The sequence below is a fragment of the Athene noctua genome, chromosome 4 (assembly GCF_965140245.1).
Source record: "Athene noctua chromosome 4, bAthNoc1.hap1.1, whole genome shotgun sequence".
Taxonomy (NCBI): Eukaryota; Metazoa; Chordata; class Aves; order Strigiformes; family Strigidae; genus Athene; species Athene noctua.
The window spans coordinates 35,364,756-35,384,475 of record NC_134040.1 but is presented as its reverse complement, the minus strand read 5'-3'; the positions used below and the strand labels follow the sequence as shown (position 1 = coordinate 35,384,475).

The 19,720-nt window shown below is 37.4% G+C and overlaps 1 protein-coding gene across 7 annotated transcripts in view; it reads right to left on the bottom strand.

The window, feature by feature from the left end:
* Window positions 1–19,720, bottom strand: part of SLC10A7 (solute carrier family 10 member 7) — a 156,711-nt gene that overhangs the window by 119,832 nt on the left and 17,159 nt on the right. For all 7 annotated transcript variants that reach the window (XM_074904987.1, XM_074904984.1, XM_074904981.1 and 4 more), the window contains one exon: window positions 19,263–19,338. In XM_074904987.1, coding sequence (XP_074761088.1) covers window positions 19,263–19,338 — 76 coding nt within the window. The remainder of the gene's footprint in view (window positions 1–19,262; window positions 19,339–19,720) is intronic.

Here is a 19,720-nt window from a genome sequence, read left to right as displayed (position 1 = left end):
CTTTCGTAACAGTACCCAAAAGAACAAATAGTTATTACAGACAAGACTGTACTGGCAAGAAAATTTAACCAACAAAAGGGTTAATTAGGGATACAAATTTTCTCAGACTGTTAATAATGGGAATGACACATAGTATGTGCCCATAAGTAATTCTCAGGTATCTTTGATCTTCAGCCCCAAGCGATTACTGTTGCCTACCATACCCTGGCCTCTGGGATGCTCTCAGAACCAGACATCTGGCTACTTTGTTGTTTTAGACTAATCTCATCCCAGGAGACCTCAAGAAATGACACCAGGCAAGGAGGGTCCTGGCAAGGGAAAAAACATTACAGTATCAGCAGATTTTTGAGTGGACTAGAGTATCAAAATTGTCTTCAAATTTCTATAGGGATCCTGTGGCTTCTCTGCTCTCCAGTTCCGCTTTCACGCAGAACACCAGAATGCACATGATCCTGTTTTAAGGAACTGTTAATCTCTTTGGAGAAGCTAATGAATGATAATCCAGGAAAGAAAGTGTGACAAAGGCAAACAGAAGTAAAAAAACTGCAAGGAATGGGTGGATTTAATGAAGATTTTATTGAAAGATCAACACACTGCATGATCAAACAATGTTTTTAAAAGCCTACAAAAGATTACTCCAACACCCAAACACTCTATTTTGACTAATTCATGGGGTTTAGCTGCCAGCACCGTTATCCCTGAAGTATGACCCTATGACAACTGCAACAGATTCAGCCAAGTGCCCGACTGGCTGCTCCGGGCTTTGAAACAGGGCAGTTCACAATGCACTGAGCCCACAGGAGTGAGATGTCTGCAAACACTGAGAAAGGCAAGGTTTAATCCTAAAGCCAGGCTCTCCTACCTCAGAGGCTACCCTGAGTTTTGCCACAAACTCTGGTCTCTCAGATTCCCCTCCTCCCCAAACTACTATAGGGTACATCAGATGTGCCACTGGCAGCTGGACAAGAACTGCTGCAGGCAGCCCTGCTAAAAGCCCTTTTCCTATACCGATGTTTCTATGTCCTTCCTACAGCTGTGCTCATATGTCCTACGTCTTCCCAGTGCACACTTACTGACTGCACTTGCCAACAGAAAACAACAAGGCACTTAGATCTGGAAGAAATAAAAATCTCACATGTATCTTTCTGAGGGCAGTAAGCACACCCATACTATGAACATTATCCCAGCCACGTATTTTCAAGCAGCATCGTTATTAAAACCCAGGGGTGGCACAAAACAATAGCAATAAGAAATCACTTCTGTGTGCGTGTCCTTTTTGTTTCAAATCAACCACCACACCTTTTCTTCTCTTCCATTGCAAGAGCAAATTAAAAAGAATGGATGTTAAATAAATTAATTTTATAATCGTTTTCTAAGGGCAGGCCCATATGATTTAACTTTGCCTCATTTCCAGGTATTTTCAAGTTGTTCAGAACTGAGCTTTGGAGAAACCTCTGAATAATCTGCTGTATCACATCAGCTCCCAAAGCAAACAAATCCCTGCCAAAAACTTTAAAAAGTGCTACAGACAGAAGCAGTTTGAAAACTGTGCGCTAAACTTTACTAGGGATCACGCTGTTACAGAGCATCCTACTTTCCTTTTCTTCATATTTCTCGCACCACAGTTATTCTGCTTTCTTCCAGCCACAACATTCTCCTCTCAGTGGGACAAATGATACTAAAGTTACCCCAATGTATTTTAGCAGTTTCCTAATGTGCTGAAATAGTTGGATTAAGACAAAAAGAACCTCTGCTTCAGTAGCTTTAGTTATATAAACAGTAAAACAATGAAGGATTTGGCACAGTTCTGAGATATTCAGGATGTTATGCAGGTTTTTTCTGACTACGAATCAAGCAAATTCTCCTTTCCCTCTCACCAAGCAGGTATGTTGATAGAGTGAAACATGGATTAGTCCAAATAATTAAATTTTAAAATACCAGCAGCACCAGGAAAACATAAACTGTTTTGTATGCTCTCTATATACAATGCATGCTCAACAAATGTTTCTCCTAAAAGCTTTGCCTTGATATCCACCTGTTACATTTTAATTGATGACTTCTGTGACTGCTGCAGCTTGCAAGTAGCTATGCAGCTTTACACAACAGAAACAAAAGTCATTAAAATATTCCATACTACCACACTAGAATTATATTGCATTTATTAATACATCACCTACTGCAGTACAATCCAGATCACAGTGTAGTAAGAAAAGCATTGCAAGGTAGAACAGGTCTAACTAATGTGTTTTAAAAAAAATAACGTGATTGCATCGGTGGAGATGGCATTAATACAAATAACACAAAAAAAGTAAAGACTAGATGGAATTTTAATTTTGGTATTTTATGCACTGTAGATGCTGATTACACACCCTCTGTCTTCACTTGCCATAGAACTAAGGGTGCAACCCACACACTTACCTTTCCCCCTACTTCTTTTAAATCAACAACAAACAATACTCCACGTTACACATGAATGTGTAAGATCTACTTGACAAAACAGCCAATAAAGCAAACAAACTCCACACTAATAGAAAAATGCAGAGGATATAGATATATATTCTAACACACATTTCTCACAATGTCTAAAAGCACATTTTTGTAGAACTGTCTTAAATACTACAGTTACAGCTTGGACAAACATATTGCAGACTTATTTCCAGAGTCATATGCATCACTAGGACTCCAACAGCAAATAAGCAAACGCTTCAGAATATAAATACTCCCCTGTTTACTCTAAGTATTGATTAATGTTCTACGGGTATCCAAACATTATTAGCTAATGCTGCCTTGCACTATCTATTATGAAATTACAGCTATTCAGTGAGGTTTTGTTACAGTAAATAAAACTCCCCCAGCCATTCTCCAAAAACTCAACAGCTGGAAGAAGCAAGCCCTGTAGCATGACAGGAATGCCAACATATCCATACAAAGGCAAATCAAATATGAAAACAAACTCCAGAGAAAAAAGGTCTTCAAACAAAGTCCATGTTAACACCTCTCCTAATTTGGAAATGGAATTAAGTAGCTCCCATTATCTGTCATTACAGTGGAACAGAGAGAGAGAAAAAGCCATTTTGGACATTAGTAACAACACCTTGAACAACATCTGGGAACTCCTCCAAGAACCTAGTCAGTCCATAACAAAAAGAGTTAATAAACAGTATTGTAAATGACATATAGTTCAAGCATTGATCTCACTGCAGAACCCTTAATCCTGTCCAAGTACTAAATTCCAACTAGGACTTCTGGTTTCAACATATATATATATATATATATATACACACACACACACACACACACATGAAAGGCTGTATATAAAACTATTACATCTTTCTTTCCTAATTGAGGACATTTAACAGTACAGCTCTGCAGTTTGCTGATGACTATATGTATAATATGCAGTTCTTCATGATTTAGAGATGTTATTTCTATATGTATGAACAAACCTAGGAGAAAAAAAAATCCATAAACTACTATGATTAAATTCTTGCAGGTTTTGGAGATTGCCTTTACCTCCAATGAAGGCTGGAGGAAATAGAATTCTGAACGTGCTTCTGAATGCAGGTGGAAGAACTCTGCATTTCTTCCATTCAGCAAAGATCTGTTTCTTATCTTGTAATTAAACAACTCGTCAGCTAATAAAGTAACTTATACTTCTCTAATACCTGCATAAGGAGACAGCAGAGGGAAAGCTTAGTGATGTTTGCTGATGAACACACTTCCTAAAGAAAGACAAGTAAAATTACTCTAACTCCAGGATAATGACATACACTTAACCACAAATAAAGCTCCACCTTTATAAGCATTTATAGCACTAACAATACTCATACTTGTCTTCATTTCTCTTTTTTAGATTTACAGGCACACTTTCATTTATTTGAAACAAAGACCGTATTTTCAAAAATATGGTAATTAAGGTACGAGAATGCAGTGGACAAAAATGTACTACCATACTTATTTACATATCTGCTTAGCATTTTATGTCAATTGTACACCTTTGCGTAAGGAGACCAGCTAAGACCAATTACTGCTTCTGGAATCCACCTTCTACAAATCATATAGACACAATTTTCATTTGTGACTCTTACCCAATCCATTGCTTTGTTTTCAATAGAAGAATATCTGATTTACCCTAGGATAAAGGAAGAAAGTCATGCCCAAGTTTCCAGGTACCCTTACTATCAGCACAGGTGTTCTTTTGCTGGTAGCAGCTGGCATGTGCTAATTAACAGGAAAACCAAATTCAACTATTTCCAGTTCTATAAAAACATGTAAGGAGATAGATGGCTCAGAATAAAGTCTCAGCATATTACAATATGCTCCCTCTACATGAGGAAATAACCTGACAAAATGAAATTTTCCATTGCCTTGCATCACACAATTTAGAAGGAACTTGAAGCCTGAAAGACAGTAAATCACATTAAAATCTGCTTGTATGGCAGATCTGCATTAGGTTGCGAAAAATTATTAGATATTATGAAAAGATGCTCTTGCATCCCACCACTCACAAAACAAACAAACAAAAATCTCCAAAAGAGCTGACAAAGAAACCAGAACATAGCCTGCTGGAAGTGATGCTAAATGAGCCATTCACCTCACAAGATACTGTATGCTAAGTTATCATAACAAATGATTCACCCAAGTAAAATAATCTCTTCAAAGTTAGAAGCGCTGACTGCTACTAAGACCAGGCAGTCTGTAAAATGGAAGACTAATGCAGATTTCGGTGTGGTTTTGTATTAGTAAGACAACAAACAACATGCTGGAACTGGCGATTTGAAAGAGGAGGAAATTAAAACCAGTGTGATTGCTTAAGAGACATGACAGGATGTTTAGACAATGGGCACAGTGACTCATATCACGCAAAAATACCACAGGAGGGAAGAATTGGGAGGGTGGCAAGCATAACTATACTGCTAAGACAACGAGAAAGAAATTTTATACAACCTAAAGACAAAAATGCACATCTGAATCCTGGTCACAACTCAGAGAGCTCAGCTGTCAGACTCAAAGTACCTGGGTTATAAAGTGTCATTACATTCTACAGTTTTGTGTTTATATAAAAGAAAGCCAGCTGGAACTATTGTAGAGGCTACTCTTTTGAATTTTTACATATCTAAAAAGAAATAAAATTGTTACCTATAAAACTGAACTAATTTCAATGTAATACTCCAAATATAAATAAAATTGAAAAAGAAAATGCTAAGGAATCAACTAAAACAAAGAAATCAAGGTTACAAGGTAGGTATTTTGTTGTTATCTGCAGAAGATGACTACTCTTGAGTTTTATCTGCTGGGAGCACCAGGAAGGTTCAAAAAACCAAATGTAGCAACATAGGCATTTGTTATTCAAGGGGTCATGACAGCAGACCCTGATGAAGCAGAGATGCCTCAGAGTGACTTATTTTCAGAAGGGATATGAGGACAGTACTTTACAATACTGCATATTTTTCTGGGTATCCCATACTTACAAATAACATCTATCATTCTAAGCTTCTCGGATCATAAAATGCAGACAATCAAGCCATGCAGAAGACATTGACATGGGTGATATGAACAGCAAAAACGTCCTATATCAGTAGGTGACAGACGTTTGTGACTATGCTTAGAAACAGAAATGCCTCACAACTGTACAAAAGAGGTTGAACGGCTGGTTGAAGAGAAAACGTGTAAGAGAGGCCATTGACTAAATTATTAAAATATACACCTTAGAGAATATTACCTATATATAAAGTCTCACTCAATACAGATATTCTGGACCATTTGGATAATGAAAGTACAGCAAGTATTTTTGAGATAACACATATGACATCAACATTACAGAAAAAAATGTTACAGGATATATTTTCTAAATTGCATGATCACATGCCATTTTAAAAGAAAAGCATAAAACACATCCATAGATCAGAACTGAGATTTTATGTCCAACTTTAATGTTGCCATTTCTTGAATTACAGGTAACGTATCAATCCAGCTTATGCTTCCTCTTCTCGTAGGACCTTTACAAAATCACACATATTGAATATATGAAGTGTTTCCCTAAAAAGACATTCATTTTTAAACAAAATACTTTGCCTAAGCAGAATAAAATCTTACAGCCACTCTTAGAGCTGACTTTCTCTAGTTACAGTTATAAAATCTTCTTACTGTAGAATCAGTTTATATTTTTTATATTTTCAAAGAAATTAAAATACCACTTGCCAAAAATAGATATGTACTTGTTATCTGTAGTTGTAACTCAGGGAACAAATGCACCTTTTAACAAATACCTCTTCTTAAAGTAGATGGAAGGATTTAAGAAAACAAAACAGCAAAAGCTTAAATTTTATCTGGAAGTGAAATGGCATGAAAACAGGACTAAACATACTCTTCCAAATAAAATCACAAGAGCTGAAACTTTCCTGTAAAAGTAATAACCTTCACAACAGTGAAAGCACAAATATGAAGGGATTCACTTTTGCTGATGATTGTTTAATGCTCTATATTATAGCACTGGCAAATTTCAACACTCCTACAAGCAGACAGACTGAGCACTGTAAACTCTGTGAACAAGTGAGAGCTGTTACTGGGAGGGATATTTGCAAAACCATTCCCAACATGCAGGCACAGAGTTCAGACTCTGCTACTGAGCAGATTTCTATCACTCACTGGTATCACTGAAATGGCATGCATGCACACATGCAGTCTAGCAAAATGTAAAAGTCTGTTGAATAAACAGACAAATGAATATCCATTTCCACTGACAGGATAATAGTCTGGGTCACTAAAACCCTTAGTTCTATATTTCTACTATGCCTCCCCTTCAACATTTGTTCTTTCTGGTTTACATGTGTACTATCAACAAATAAGGACGGAGACAGAGTATCACTGCATGCACATGTGCTTTCATTAATTTATTAGGGACCGAAGATCATTCAGGTTTAGTAAATTATATTTCTATAGAAGGGTTACTGTGATTAACAAAGGAAGGTATTGCCTGTATGCTATGACAGAGATGGACCCAGCTGAAGAGCTAGGAAATTTTTCTAAAAGTCTTTACAACATTACCAAAAAAAGAGGGATTTTTTCATGTAAAAAGGTTGAAATAAAGCCACAATAGATAAAAATAATTACAGCGATTCTAATCTTCAGTATCCAGATTAGAGGCTGTAAACTCCCCATCGATAATGTGAAAACCTCAGTGAATGTTTCATGCCCTGGTATTATGTCTGAGAAATAACTTTTCAGACTCCATTATGTCCGCCATGAACTTGATCTTTCACCTCTAGTGAAAATCCTCTTATTCTAAAGTTAATGATGAGAGATTTCATTTGCTTTCCAAGCACAGATAAAACCTTTTTGAAATACACTCTCACTGCCATGACCTTGGTCTATGACTTGAGAGTTCACCACATGTAATAATTTACTTTGCCCCATGGGGCTCATTGAGATTTCCTTTTAAAAGGTTTTGGATATGCAGTTGGAGCTGAAACACACAGTATGTATCAAAGTATACATCCCTGTATACATTACAGATATTTTGCAACAATATCAACAAACAAAATTAATTTAGATCATTACAAAATATAACAACCAAAGAGCCTAAGCAAAGCATCCACACACTAGAAATTCACATTTTGGAAACCTTGCTGCAATAACCTACAGTACCTGCTAGAACAGGGAGTTTCAGAATTTCATAGAAGTAATATATGTAAATTGACAAGCTAATTCAGAAAATATACTGTTACTCTGGACTTACCAGCTGAAGCACAATCCAATCCAAGTACAGTAATATTCTCTTTAGTTTATGTGCCACATAATTACCAAAACTTTTGTATTAGACTACCAAGTTAGTTTATGGCTGCTGACTTCTTCGCTGATAAGCAGTGCACTAGCTTCTTTGTGTGCTCATGTATTTCTTACTAAACAACCCTTTATTATTAAAAATAAATAGATGAAGTCAGAACTACCATATTCACTTCAATATAAGGTAAGTCTTTTGTTCCCCTGAATCTTGGGGAAAATTCCTTCAGAACTGTTATTTACCTTAAATTCAAATGCTGACTTGAAGCCCTAGCCAAAAAGTACATAGCTACTGCCTCACAGTGTTAAGTGCACATTGATGAATGATAACACGCCGCCAAGCGCCACAGTGGCTCCTACCAGCTCCCACTTTGCCTCTGCCTCGCACCATCTCGCAGAGTGGCCAGGCAGCTGGTGCTACCTCCCGGGGGACGCACAGAGAGTCACCAGAGCCTGAGGCAGGGCAGGATTCGGAGGCAGCCAGCACAGCCCTTGAGAGGTCAGGCTGAGGTTGGTGAAGGGACCTGAAATACCAGAGAAACCGACGGTCTGGAAACATGGCTTGTGGTGGGGATATATATGAGATGAGTTACTGAGTGGGTTGACAAAGATTGTATTTAATGGTAAAACTACTTCCCCCCCATCACACTGATGAATAATCAGGGGGTGTTGTGCTTTCAGGGCACCTATAGTGGAGTGAACACACTAATGCTCCTTTGTCAGTCTTCTGTCCCCCCCAAATTTCCATCTTCTCATGGGGGCTTCCCATGGGAGTACACAAGTTTAAGGCTTTGCTACAGCTACTCCAAGTGGTGGTGTTTCCCCTCCACTCTTGTTAATTTAGAAGTGGCAGCAGAAGTAGTGGATTTCACACCAAAAAGGCCATATGCACAAGGAAACACCTGCAAAAAATCCTAGCCAAGCAGGAAAGCACCTGGTTGTGGGGAGTGCATGGCTGAAGAAGGGTTCCCAGGAGGCATGTGGCTTTTCTTCAACATGTCCAGAAACAGTTTACCAGCAGCTTGCTGTTTTCAGACTTCATAATAGGGGCAATATTTTCCAAAAACAAGCCTAAATAATGCTTTGAAATCAGAGAAAATTTGCTGCTCTGATGCTCTCCACTTTTTTTGCCAAATGCTCTAAACAAATGAACAAGAAGTGAATTTAAACTGAAAGCCCTTCTAAAATATCCTATCTTCTCATAAGAGTTCTATAAAAAACATTTTAAATAAATTTGGGCTTGCTTATTTTTATATAAAGGAATCTAGAAATTTGTTCCATGTCTTCACACAGATGAGGTTTTCCTCATAGAATGTAAGACACTTTTTCTTAGTATGTATTGAATGTAATCATTCGACAAACCATTTTGGAGACAAAAACCTACACAATGTTCTTTTGTAATCATAATGATGAAAAAAAGGATAATAAAATCGATTTAATTTCCTTGAAAAAATAATTAAATTTAAAGATAATAGTAATTTTAACTGAAAATCCTGCTTCATGTCTTACAGCTATGAATTCCACAAATCAGGACTTCATATTGCACACCCAAAAAGAGAGCTAAAGAAAACAAATTATAGAAATATTGCATTTGCAAGCCTGATCGCTTTCTTTCCTATATACTATTACTAGCCACTAGGCAAATATATTCATAGCAGACAAAAATGTGCTTGGATAGAAACACTTTCCCAAGTGAAATACTCTGAAGCTTTGATTTTAACACACAAAGGACAAATTTAAGAAAGGAGAAACAATGTAAAGATTATCCCCTTACAAGCCAGTGTTCAGAACTTGCATATTTCAAGACAGTAATGCTTTCCTTGACTAACTCCACTAAAGATATTCCTAAAGGGCATTTTGTCTTCTCAATAGACACAGTTAATTTTATCTGAAGCAAGCTGCAAACAGTTATATATAAAAGGTATTTCTCAGATTTCAAAATGTTAGGAATGCTTTACAAATTATCATTCAAAATGTTCTTTTTAGAAAGAAATACTGAATTAATTCCATTTTTGACAATCAATACTGTTGCATATTAGCTTTTGGTAGTTTTATAAATACATGTTTTCATTCCCATTCACAATGCTGGGGCCACCAACAGCCATGCTAAACTATCTGCAGTAGTATCCCCTCATGCAAGAGGGTCCAAGACCACAGAAGACAGGTGAACACAGGAACAGATGTCAAAAGAACCATCTTTATTGTTCACAGTAGAAAATAATCCACCTACAAGCAACAGACAAAGCTGAATAGTTTCTGTCCCGCTGTACGAGTGATTTAACACCAATCCGAATATATGCAATGCTTCAACACTTGACTTACTATTAAAATTAACATTAAATTAGTGTTTGCTTTGCAAGCCAACAGGTGAGGGACAGCAGAACCAGAACCCAGCATGTCTCTGGGTTTCAGTGCCAGCAAACCACCCCACTGCTCTGACAAAAGAAAGGCATTAGAAAACAACCCTTATTCAGCGAATGCTGGCATCATGCAGGCATTCCATGGAATTAAGACTGCATAAAACACTCCAATGTAAACAAATCACTTGTAACTTTTTGAAGCTGTCACCTTCAGAATATTTCCAGTCTTCACAGCTCTCCAAAAGGTAGCCTTTCTTTTCAAAGACTGAGGTAGGGAAGGTGGGTAACACACCTCCTTTGCTAGTAAAATACGGCAATCTCTCTTTCAAAGAACCATAAAGGTTAAACAGCAGAGAGTACAGAAGCTGAATTTTAGGGGGGCAGTAGACCCCTAGATTTTTACAGAAGTATTACTGATTTGTTCTAACAGTTAAAAATGCTTGCTTTGCTTAGGCAATGCATTTCATACAGCACTCCCTGCTAAATAAAGGAAGCTCTTGAACACTATAATTTTACACTGAATTACACTGCAGACCAAGACAAATGCAAAACCACCTTGCTTTAAAAGGCCATTTTTGTCAAGCGTGAGAGCAAGACTCTTCTTCTGCCCTGGCTTCTTTATGCCACAAACAGCTTTCAGGGTCACTGTATGTCCTGTAGCAGACAAAAAACCTGATCTCCCCAGCCAAGCAGTGCAAAATAGCAACAGCAAAGCCTCTGAAAACACTCCCCCTGTTACAAGTCAGATCTAGGAGAGTTGGGCAAACACAGCTGTAAAAACACAAAGCTATGACGATTTCAGGTACTTTCCAGCCATAGCCTAAGCAGTTAAGAATAGTTTAAAATAAATAAGGCAATTTTACAGCTTTCTAGATTATGGCAGAACAGCTACAAGCACCTCAGATTTGGGAAGGCTGAACATGCGGAAGGGTGCAAGTACCGTGTCATACGTATTAGAGTAGACAAAGTTGTGCAGTTAAGAGATTTAATAATATATTTTCTTGCACTTCCCTAATTTCTTACACTCCCAAGAGTGTACAAGAGGGGCTTTTTCCACCAGACAACTTATGAACCATATGAGAGACCCTGAGTTAGAGGTACTGACAACCAGGGGCAAATTAAAAATTTATCACAAGTCTAACTCAACCACTGACACCTTAGGTAAGTAAATCAGCTGCTTTTCAAAGGTGTTTGGAGAATCTGAAACTTCGTACAAACTAAGTAAGGACTTTGGAGGTGAAGTGCGCGAATATGGGGATTTCAGAAGCCTCACTATTAGCCTGAATTTTGCTTCCACTGAATTATGAGCAGAGCTGAATGCCTTTGAAAATCCCTTCCATTCTGAACCGGTTTAGCAGTGGATTTGTATTAGAACTACTAACAATAAATGAAAGAATCGTGAGAGAGGGAAAAAAAAACAACAGAAGATTCCACAATTGCTTTGGGTTATGGAAGACTTGAGAAGACAATGAGGAACTCTAGAGATATCTAATGCAGCTGCGTGACTGGGACACATTATAGTGATGAAATTCATATTGTAAGTAATAATTTGGGCTACTCCTATGCATTGATGGATATAAAATGCACTCACCACTCAGGGAAGGAAAAAACCCTAAGTGTCAATAAACAGTTCAATAAAAACCATTTGCTCAAAGCACAGTAATGGTAAAAGAAAAGTAAACTCTTAGGATACATAAAAAATTAGACTGCAATACTAGAACAGAGTGGGGAAATTTAACAGCACAACAGCTCCTATGTACATACAAGGCTTATGCTGACCCAGTTAACTCTTTATATTTGTACATGTGAAGTACAGACATCTTCCCTAAACTTGTCCTCTGACACCCACATACATTTCCCAGAGACTTCAGTATAGTATCTAATGATAGAATTAGTTACACTTTCATTTATAACTTTTTAATCTGTGTGGGCAGACAAAATTTATTACTTAAGAAATAAAAAAAAATTTCATTATAGGTTTTTTTCCTTTTACAGTATCAAATTTAAAAACAATAGAATGAAATTACTTACCCTCTCATAAACTAAATCTAAAAATATGAATATTTTAAGCGCAATTTGGAAATCAATTTTTAGACAACACTACTGTAAATTTTCACTTATATTTAGAGAAAAAATATTATAGAAGACAACTAAACATCATGACACATACAGTTTATTTGAAGATCTTAAATTATTTTGTTTCATAATATTCATGTGTTACCTTCCAAGGGTAAACACTCTTAGTACACTGGTGCATCAGCGTATGAATCACAAACCATTAGAGCTTGTACTTCTTATTCATTTTATTTTGTTTTTTAAAAGGTTAATGTACATGTATACACAGTTCAAAGAACTTCAGATATTTTTAGAGAAATCAATATCTTTCCTGTGACTTCACAGTAGTGTTAGGGTTCACTTTTTTGTTTTTACTTAAAAAAAACACCACTCAAACAGAGGAATTTTCCAGTGTTCATTTCCTAGTAAGTACCCATATGCTTTTTATTTTAAAGTATCAGTTGAAACTATTGCATATAATTTGTTGCGAAAACATTACTACTCTCCCTTGATTCTTTTCCTGAAAGGCTAACTGTAGACCTTGCAAATTTATATTCGGTTTTATGTTCTACATCTGCTACAAAAACAAATCTAAAATCCAATACTAGAACTCTTTCTTTATATCTTATTTTGTAAATACCTTTCTAGCTTTCTTCATTATAGCCTAATTTATACTTCAAACTCCTATCTTGCATATGCAACAGCTTGTTTTACAAAAGGCATAACAGATCCACATTAAAGATGCAAAAAAAATAAAACAGCACCTTGATTAAGAGGTTTTATACAAGCTACAGCTTAACTGAACAAAAAAACCTCAATGATTTTGTTGTGTATAAGACAGAAAAATAGCCAAAGTATTCTTCAATAAAATGAACTGTCTGCCACGATTTATCTGTACAATTCCATCACAGCTCTTGCCTGTTATGTTACAATTTTCAAAAATATGTCATTAAGCTGCCATAAAAGTCATCGCAAATTGTTTTTTCTCCCAAACTGATAATAGACTTATAGATCTAATTTTCAATCTCTTTTCTTCATTACTTTGGTTCTTAAGGAGAGTATGACATTTGCTGTCTGAATACTTTGTAGTGGTATCTGACATCTCTACAGCACTTCTGTCTAAGGATCTCTGAGCTTTTAATAGGTTCGTCTTTACAGCACCTTGAAATGCTGACATTCATTTGTATCTCTCTTGCAAAAATGGATAGTTAGAAGCAGACTTATGAAGAAATGGGGTTTATAATTTCAGTGAAAAACTACAAGACTTCTTGGAGGAAAAAAAAACAAAAAAAAAAAAAATCACACAAAAAAGTGTTCTATCCTTAAAATGTCATTAAAATCCTGACCCTTCACGGGCTCGACAAGAGCAAAGAGTAAACGTGAAGCCTTCTGTTTTTCATTCCAATTTTTTTTAACTACACAGAATGTCCTCTTCACAAATCAAGACACTTTGTAAGTGCTACTGACGACAGAAACAATTAAGTAGCTGAGAAAATACCATTAAATTAAAATTTTGATTTCTCATGGTGATATCTCCTTATTTTTTGCCAGTGTACATATGAACATGCTTTTGTTCATGTAGGGCTTCATATGCATCAAATTAAATTCAGTACTTGAAACCGGCTTTGCTAACGAATTACATGTATTTGTGACAAAAGCTAGGAACAGGCTGTTTTAGAAAGTTATTTGCAGGATTAATGGAAGTAACATCATATAGGAAGAGATCACAAAAGGAATGATGGAAAAATCAGGGTGAAGAGGTGTCAGAGTCAGTCAGAAGATCAGCATTGTCCCAACATTATCATCAGGGACATGGACAGAAAGGTACCTGACAACAGCCTGTTTGCAACAGTTGCTGATCCCAAGAGTGGAACATGGTGCAAAGGCTCCTGAATGCAGAACTGTGTGGCACAGCGAGTGCTGTGCTGTTCTGAGTACTGAACTGTGTGGTGCAGGGAGTGCAGTGCTGTTCTTTGGTGCCTGAGCCATGTGGTACAGAGTGCTGTGCTACTGTTCGGTACCTGAGCCTAACCAGAGCTGAGATGACCACATAGCTACTGTCAAAAAAGATGGATCACAACCGTTGCCATAACATCGATGGAGAAATCATGAACTTTAGACAAACTTGGCTTCATTATAATACCAAAACACACCTCCTGGTTGAAGGCTACCTGCCTGTAAGACCAACCACGCCTCAGACACTCCCCCTTGTGCATGCCTGGTAGCCTCATTCAAGAAGGGCAGAGATCCCTGAGGCAGAGGAGGAGGAAGTGTGTCACTAAGCATAAAAGATGACTTCTGGAAAATGAAAATTCAAAGCTTCCCCACCAAGGTTCATGACAATCAACAATAGAGCATTAGATGGACCCAGGACCATTAGGATGTCTTGAGATCACCAGTGGGAGCTATAACATCTTTTCCCCTTTCTTTCACCCATCTCTAACTATCGCATGCTGCTTCACAAGCAACACAATAAAGTTTCACTGTTTGATTGATGTAATCCCCTTTGGTGTTGGTCGCCTTAATTCTGCACTTTCAAGTAGTGCAAACAAGTAGTAAACAAACCATCACAAGTCCACTGAGTGGACCATGACAAGGGGAGAAACAGAAGAAACACAAGTTGCAAGAGAGCTGAAAGAACAAGCCACACAGACAGAGACCAGAAAGAGAAGGGGAAGAAACCTAAGAATGGGTCACAGAGTGAATAGGTGCGAATTTTTAGCCCTACTAGACAAGTTGTATTTCTGCTCATCACATCAAGGACAGCTACTTTCACCAAAACAAAAGATAGAATAGCCATAAATCATCTTCACCTCCTCCATCAGCCAAGCTCTTCAGAGAGCACAGAGTTTTCCTCTGCACCACTTACATCTCTCATTTGCCAACATCTCTCTGGATAGAATGATACTAGCTCCCAGCTAGTCTGAATTATACAGGCAGGTCTCTGGACATAAGTTTTTATCTCCACTGTATCTTCTTACAACAGCCATGGGTAAATATCTTACAATGTCACATATTGGACAGTTTCAAAACATAGTGCCTGTATCACTACAGGTACATAAGTTATTCTGTAGCAGTACAGAAACACTGTCTTGAACAGCTGAACACCCTTGCTGCTGCCACTGCCATCAATGGTGATGGGTAAAGAAATGAGATTTGAAAAATCTGCCTTAAGTCTCTTGTAATAAGTAGTACTGAAAGTGAAACAGTCACGCCATTATTTTCTTCGCAGCTAGAATCTTCTGTTCTTCCACTCTGCTAATGCCAACACTGGATTTCTCCTCCATTGATTACAGCAAAAAAAATATAAAAATCCAATACTCTTATAAAATCTGTTACTGTTTTTTAGTCTGATTACCTCTTTGCTGTCCTTCCTTTTTTTTTTTATAAAGCTACAGAGATCTTTTCACTCCTACAACCCCTATGACTTGTGAAGAAAGCTCTTTCAAGTCCCCTAAAACAAGCCAACAAACCACTCCTGCATCAGAGCTAAGTGAAGAAGTTCATTTTCACCCTCAAACACCAAAAGACTTAGAAGCATTTTAGCTTCCAAATATAATGCTTCTCTCCACCATAATGCCACAGCTACAACAAGCAAAGGTGCTAACTGGCTTGATTGTCTTCCCTTATTAATGGAAGGCTACTGCTGAGAAAGGGCTTTTGATAAAGATTTATTTCTTCTGGAATGCACGAACCATCAAAACCAGCATACTACAAAGTAACATAATGGCTAACGTGGCAGGGTTTGGAAGGCACATCTAGCCACTGCTAAGACTAGAAATTTGAAAGCAGTATAGATCACAGGGTTGGTGTATAGGAAGAAGGAAGATTTTATTTTATACACTGTATAGGAAGAAAGAAGATTTATTTTTGCTTTTGTATATTTTACATTTAGACTCGAGTAACTGTTCAGCTGTTGTACTCTTATACACAGATCAAGAGGACTTAAAGCCTAAATACACTTTGTTGATATAACATGTGTTTGAATCATCAGGAAAACAAACACTGGTAGATTGTATAGTTGCTATTAAACACTGACAACTAAATAATAAAGATTTTTAGCTTACCTGGGTTTGTAAATACAATCCCAGAATATTAACTTTTTCAACGATGAACACATTTTAATCAGAATTCTTACTATCAGCCTTGGTGACCACACCTTCCTCAGACAAAAAAAGCAAAACATTTTATTTTGTGCGCTCAGGCATGTATCACTTAAAAATACCAGATCCTTGTACGATGAACAAAAACATCTTACCTCACAACCAAATTTTCCAATTGATATGAAGCAAAATCCTGCATCCAAGTAGCTTCTAATGAAGTGCTTTCTAAGCACTTGACCAAAAACTTAATCACCCTGTCCCAGAACAATAAAATACAGCTCTTACATAAGGCTTTTCAGCACTGATCTTCAAACACTTCAAAGTTGCCATTATCCATTACTGCTAACCCCAGAGACAATATACCCAACAGGTTAATGACAGAGCTAAAAACAGAATCCCTGTTTCCTCAGCCCCAGGTAAGTACTCCTTCTACCATGTCATAGCACTTGATATTTCTTTGAGGATAACCCAAGTCCAACCCAACATTCAACAGTCATTTCTACTTTAAAGAAAACTGAAAACCCTCTACACTGTCAACTACCACAGCTCTCATGTGCTGCGTTTCAAGAAATCCAAAGAGGTCTTCAGAGCACTTATTGAGGGTGTGCCTGTACTCTACAGCAGCAGGACACTTCTCAGACTAATTAGTTCATGTGGAGCTACCTCACTGTATTGCTTTTGAGCAAGCTCATTTATCTTCATATTACATTATGCAGTGTAGATACACCCTCAAACAAATCAGTTTCTCCAGGTAAGAGATACATGGTTGACAAGGCAAAAGCAGTCTATGAGACATTATTATGAACAAATGCTCTCACAGCACAATCACTTATATTTCCAGTTGACTTCCAGGTTTAAAATCTTCATATATCAGAATGGATTTAAATTAGAGTGGGGAAAAAAAAAAACGATTGTTCTGCTCATGTCAGAAAGAGAACTGTATCAGTAACAGCTTAGGTGAAATTTGGCAAGGAGAGATGCAAGAGGGTCTTCTACTCTAGCATGAGGAATGTGAGTTGCTGTTCTTCAGAAGAAATTTAACAATAGTCTGAGTGACAGGGAAGCATCAGATTCCAAAAATAGGTTTCCACTGGAAACTTGTTCAAGTCTGGCAACAAATTTGCCACACACTTTGTCTACACTGAGCATGTTTCTCTTTTGCATACCTTCCTAGAGCCTGACTGAGAACTTGCAATTCCCAAGACCAAATTCTTGATTCACCCTGTCTCTGCTGTCAGCAACTACCTGTAAAAACCACTAACAATTTGTACATTCCTCCAATACCGGGTTTGGTACAGAATTAGAGGTTTAAGCTTACTGTGTCAGTGATTTATACAATTATTTACACAAGCCTCACATTATAGAAAGTTTCTGTTTTTCAGCTAATATAAAATACACACGCCCCCAGTACCCCAGAAGAAAACTACCATAAAAAAGCAAACTTAATGGCCAAGAAACTAAAGCACCTCTCTCTCTCTCTCCTACACACAAATGCTGTATATCACTTTCAACTAACCAATCACACCTTATTTTTTTCCAGAGGATCTTTTCCTTGTTCTAAGGATAGGCCAGACAATGCTAACACTGAATAAGCACTCATTCAATACTTCATTTCATCTTCATTGCTCACTACGTGGCATTTTAGTGTAATTTATAGCACCTACATCTAGAATCATAACTAGAAAACTTGTCATTTCTCTGTTGATCTCTATTATGTACATGAGTTATTTCCTTATACCAATCACTCCACAGCACCTCCATCAGACAGTTTTATGATTCTTGTTTTCAGGCAGCAAACTAGGAGACAGTGACTGGACATCAGGATTGCCCATAATTAGAGATGCTTGACTTGAGATGCTTCGGGTCTCTCTTCAGAGGATAGAGCAATTAAACAGCACTTTGTTAGTACAAAGTACAACCTCAATCTATTTCAGTGCTATCATGTGTTTTTAAAGCTGACATTAATCGGTCCCAGGAGTCTGAAGTCAGAAAATGAGAAGTACACAACTAATGGCCTTATTTTAAAAATGTGGTTGAAGTGACTCACGCAACCTCACACAGAAACTCTATGGCTGAATTAAAATTTGGCCTTAACCCTCCAGAACAGCACTTCAAGAACCCTAGCTTTAAAACCAATCTCTTATAGTGCTATTCTCGCCCCTCCTCACCTACTAGGTCTCATCCACCTTCAGCAGTTATGAGGAAGTCGATCTAAACGAAACAACCTCATTCATTAGCACACCTGGATTAATTTCCTAAATGCTGTCTACCTGGTCTTCCTAAAAAAACCCAAGTGTTTTGTGCATAAAGAAAGAGTCTGAAATGAGTCAGCATATGTCATTTTAAGGCAGAAATATAATGTGATCAAACTGAGTTTGCACAAACAACTTAACTCTGGCATATCCTGTGTGTTGAGAACTTCGCATTGCATCACTGTCAGAAAACTCCATGTTCCCAAAATTTTCATTTCATGCAGTCTCAAATAACGATATAAGATTTAAATTAATGTTTGTGTCCCCACCATCTCACTTACCACATTTGCGGCTTCAAGCCTGAGGAACACCTACTATAAGCCCTCTTAACACTAAACACCATCCAAGCAATCACTGCAAGGGTGCACCTTCACCACAAAGCTAATGGTCTGAGATAACCAGTACAGAGCATACCAACATTATACAGTTAGGAATTACAGTGCAGCAACAAGCAGAAATCTCCTCACACAATTTCTATCAGAAACCTTTCTACCACCTCAGAACACTCAGCTTCTTTCAGTTTGACCAGTGCCAGCAGGTAATGTATCACTACTTCCCTTGTTTGAAACAAACAATACCCAAGCTTTAATTCTAGAATTTTTTACAAACCACAACAGCATCACATTGCAGTCAGGGTTTAGTCATATTAGTTTACTATAAATAGATATTTGTTTGAACTTTAAGCATTCAAAAACAAAATGAAAACTCACCTCATTTCCACCAACAGCTTTGGTTAAAATTACTGCAGAAGACACAGGAGGTGGCATGCAGCCTACTGTCTGCAAGCTGAAAACAACAAAAAGAAATGTTACAATCCTCACATGATGCAAACACTATGCAAGCTAAAACCTTAAAATACCAAATAGCTGAGTAGAAACAATGATCTTACCACCTGCACAACCCAATCAGTTTGTGTTACAGTTACGGCCCTGCAGCAGCTGGCCGGATTTCCATGTCATCTTTTACCAACCATAGGGAAGAGTCACGCCACCATTTAAAAACCCAAACACTTAACCTCTCTGGGACTCCATTTCCCCATCTGTAGCACTGTATCTACCATCCACAAAGATATCTACATGTCTGTCACAAAGATAACTGCATCATGTGTCTTGATGTAGTAAAGTTTGTAGTGTGTTTTGAGATACCTGTATCCATTTGGAAAAAAAGA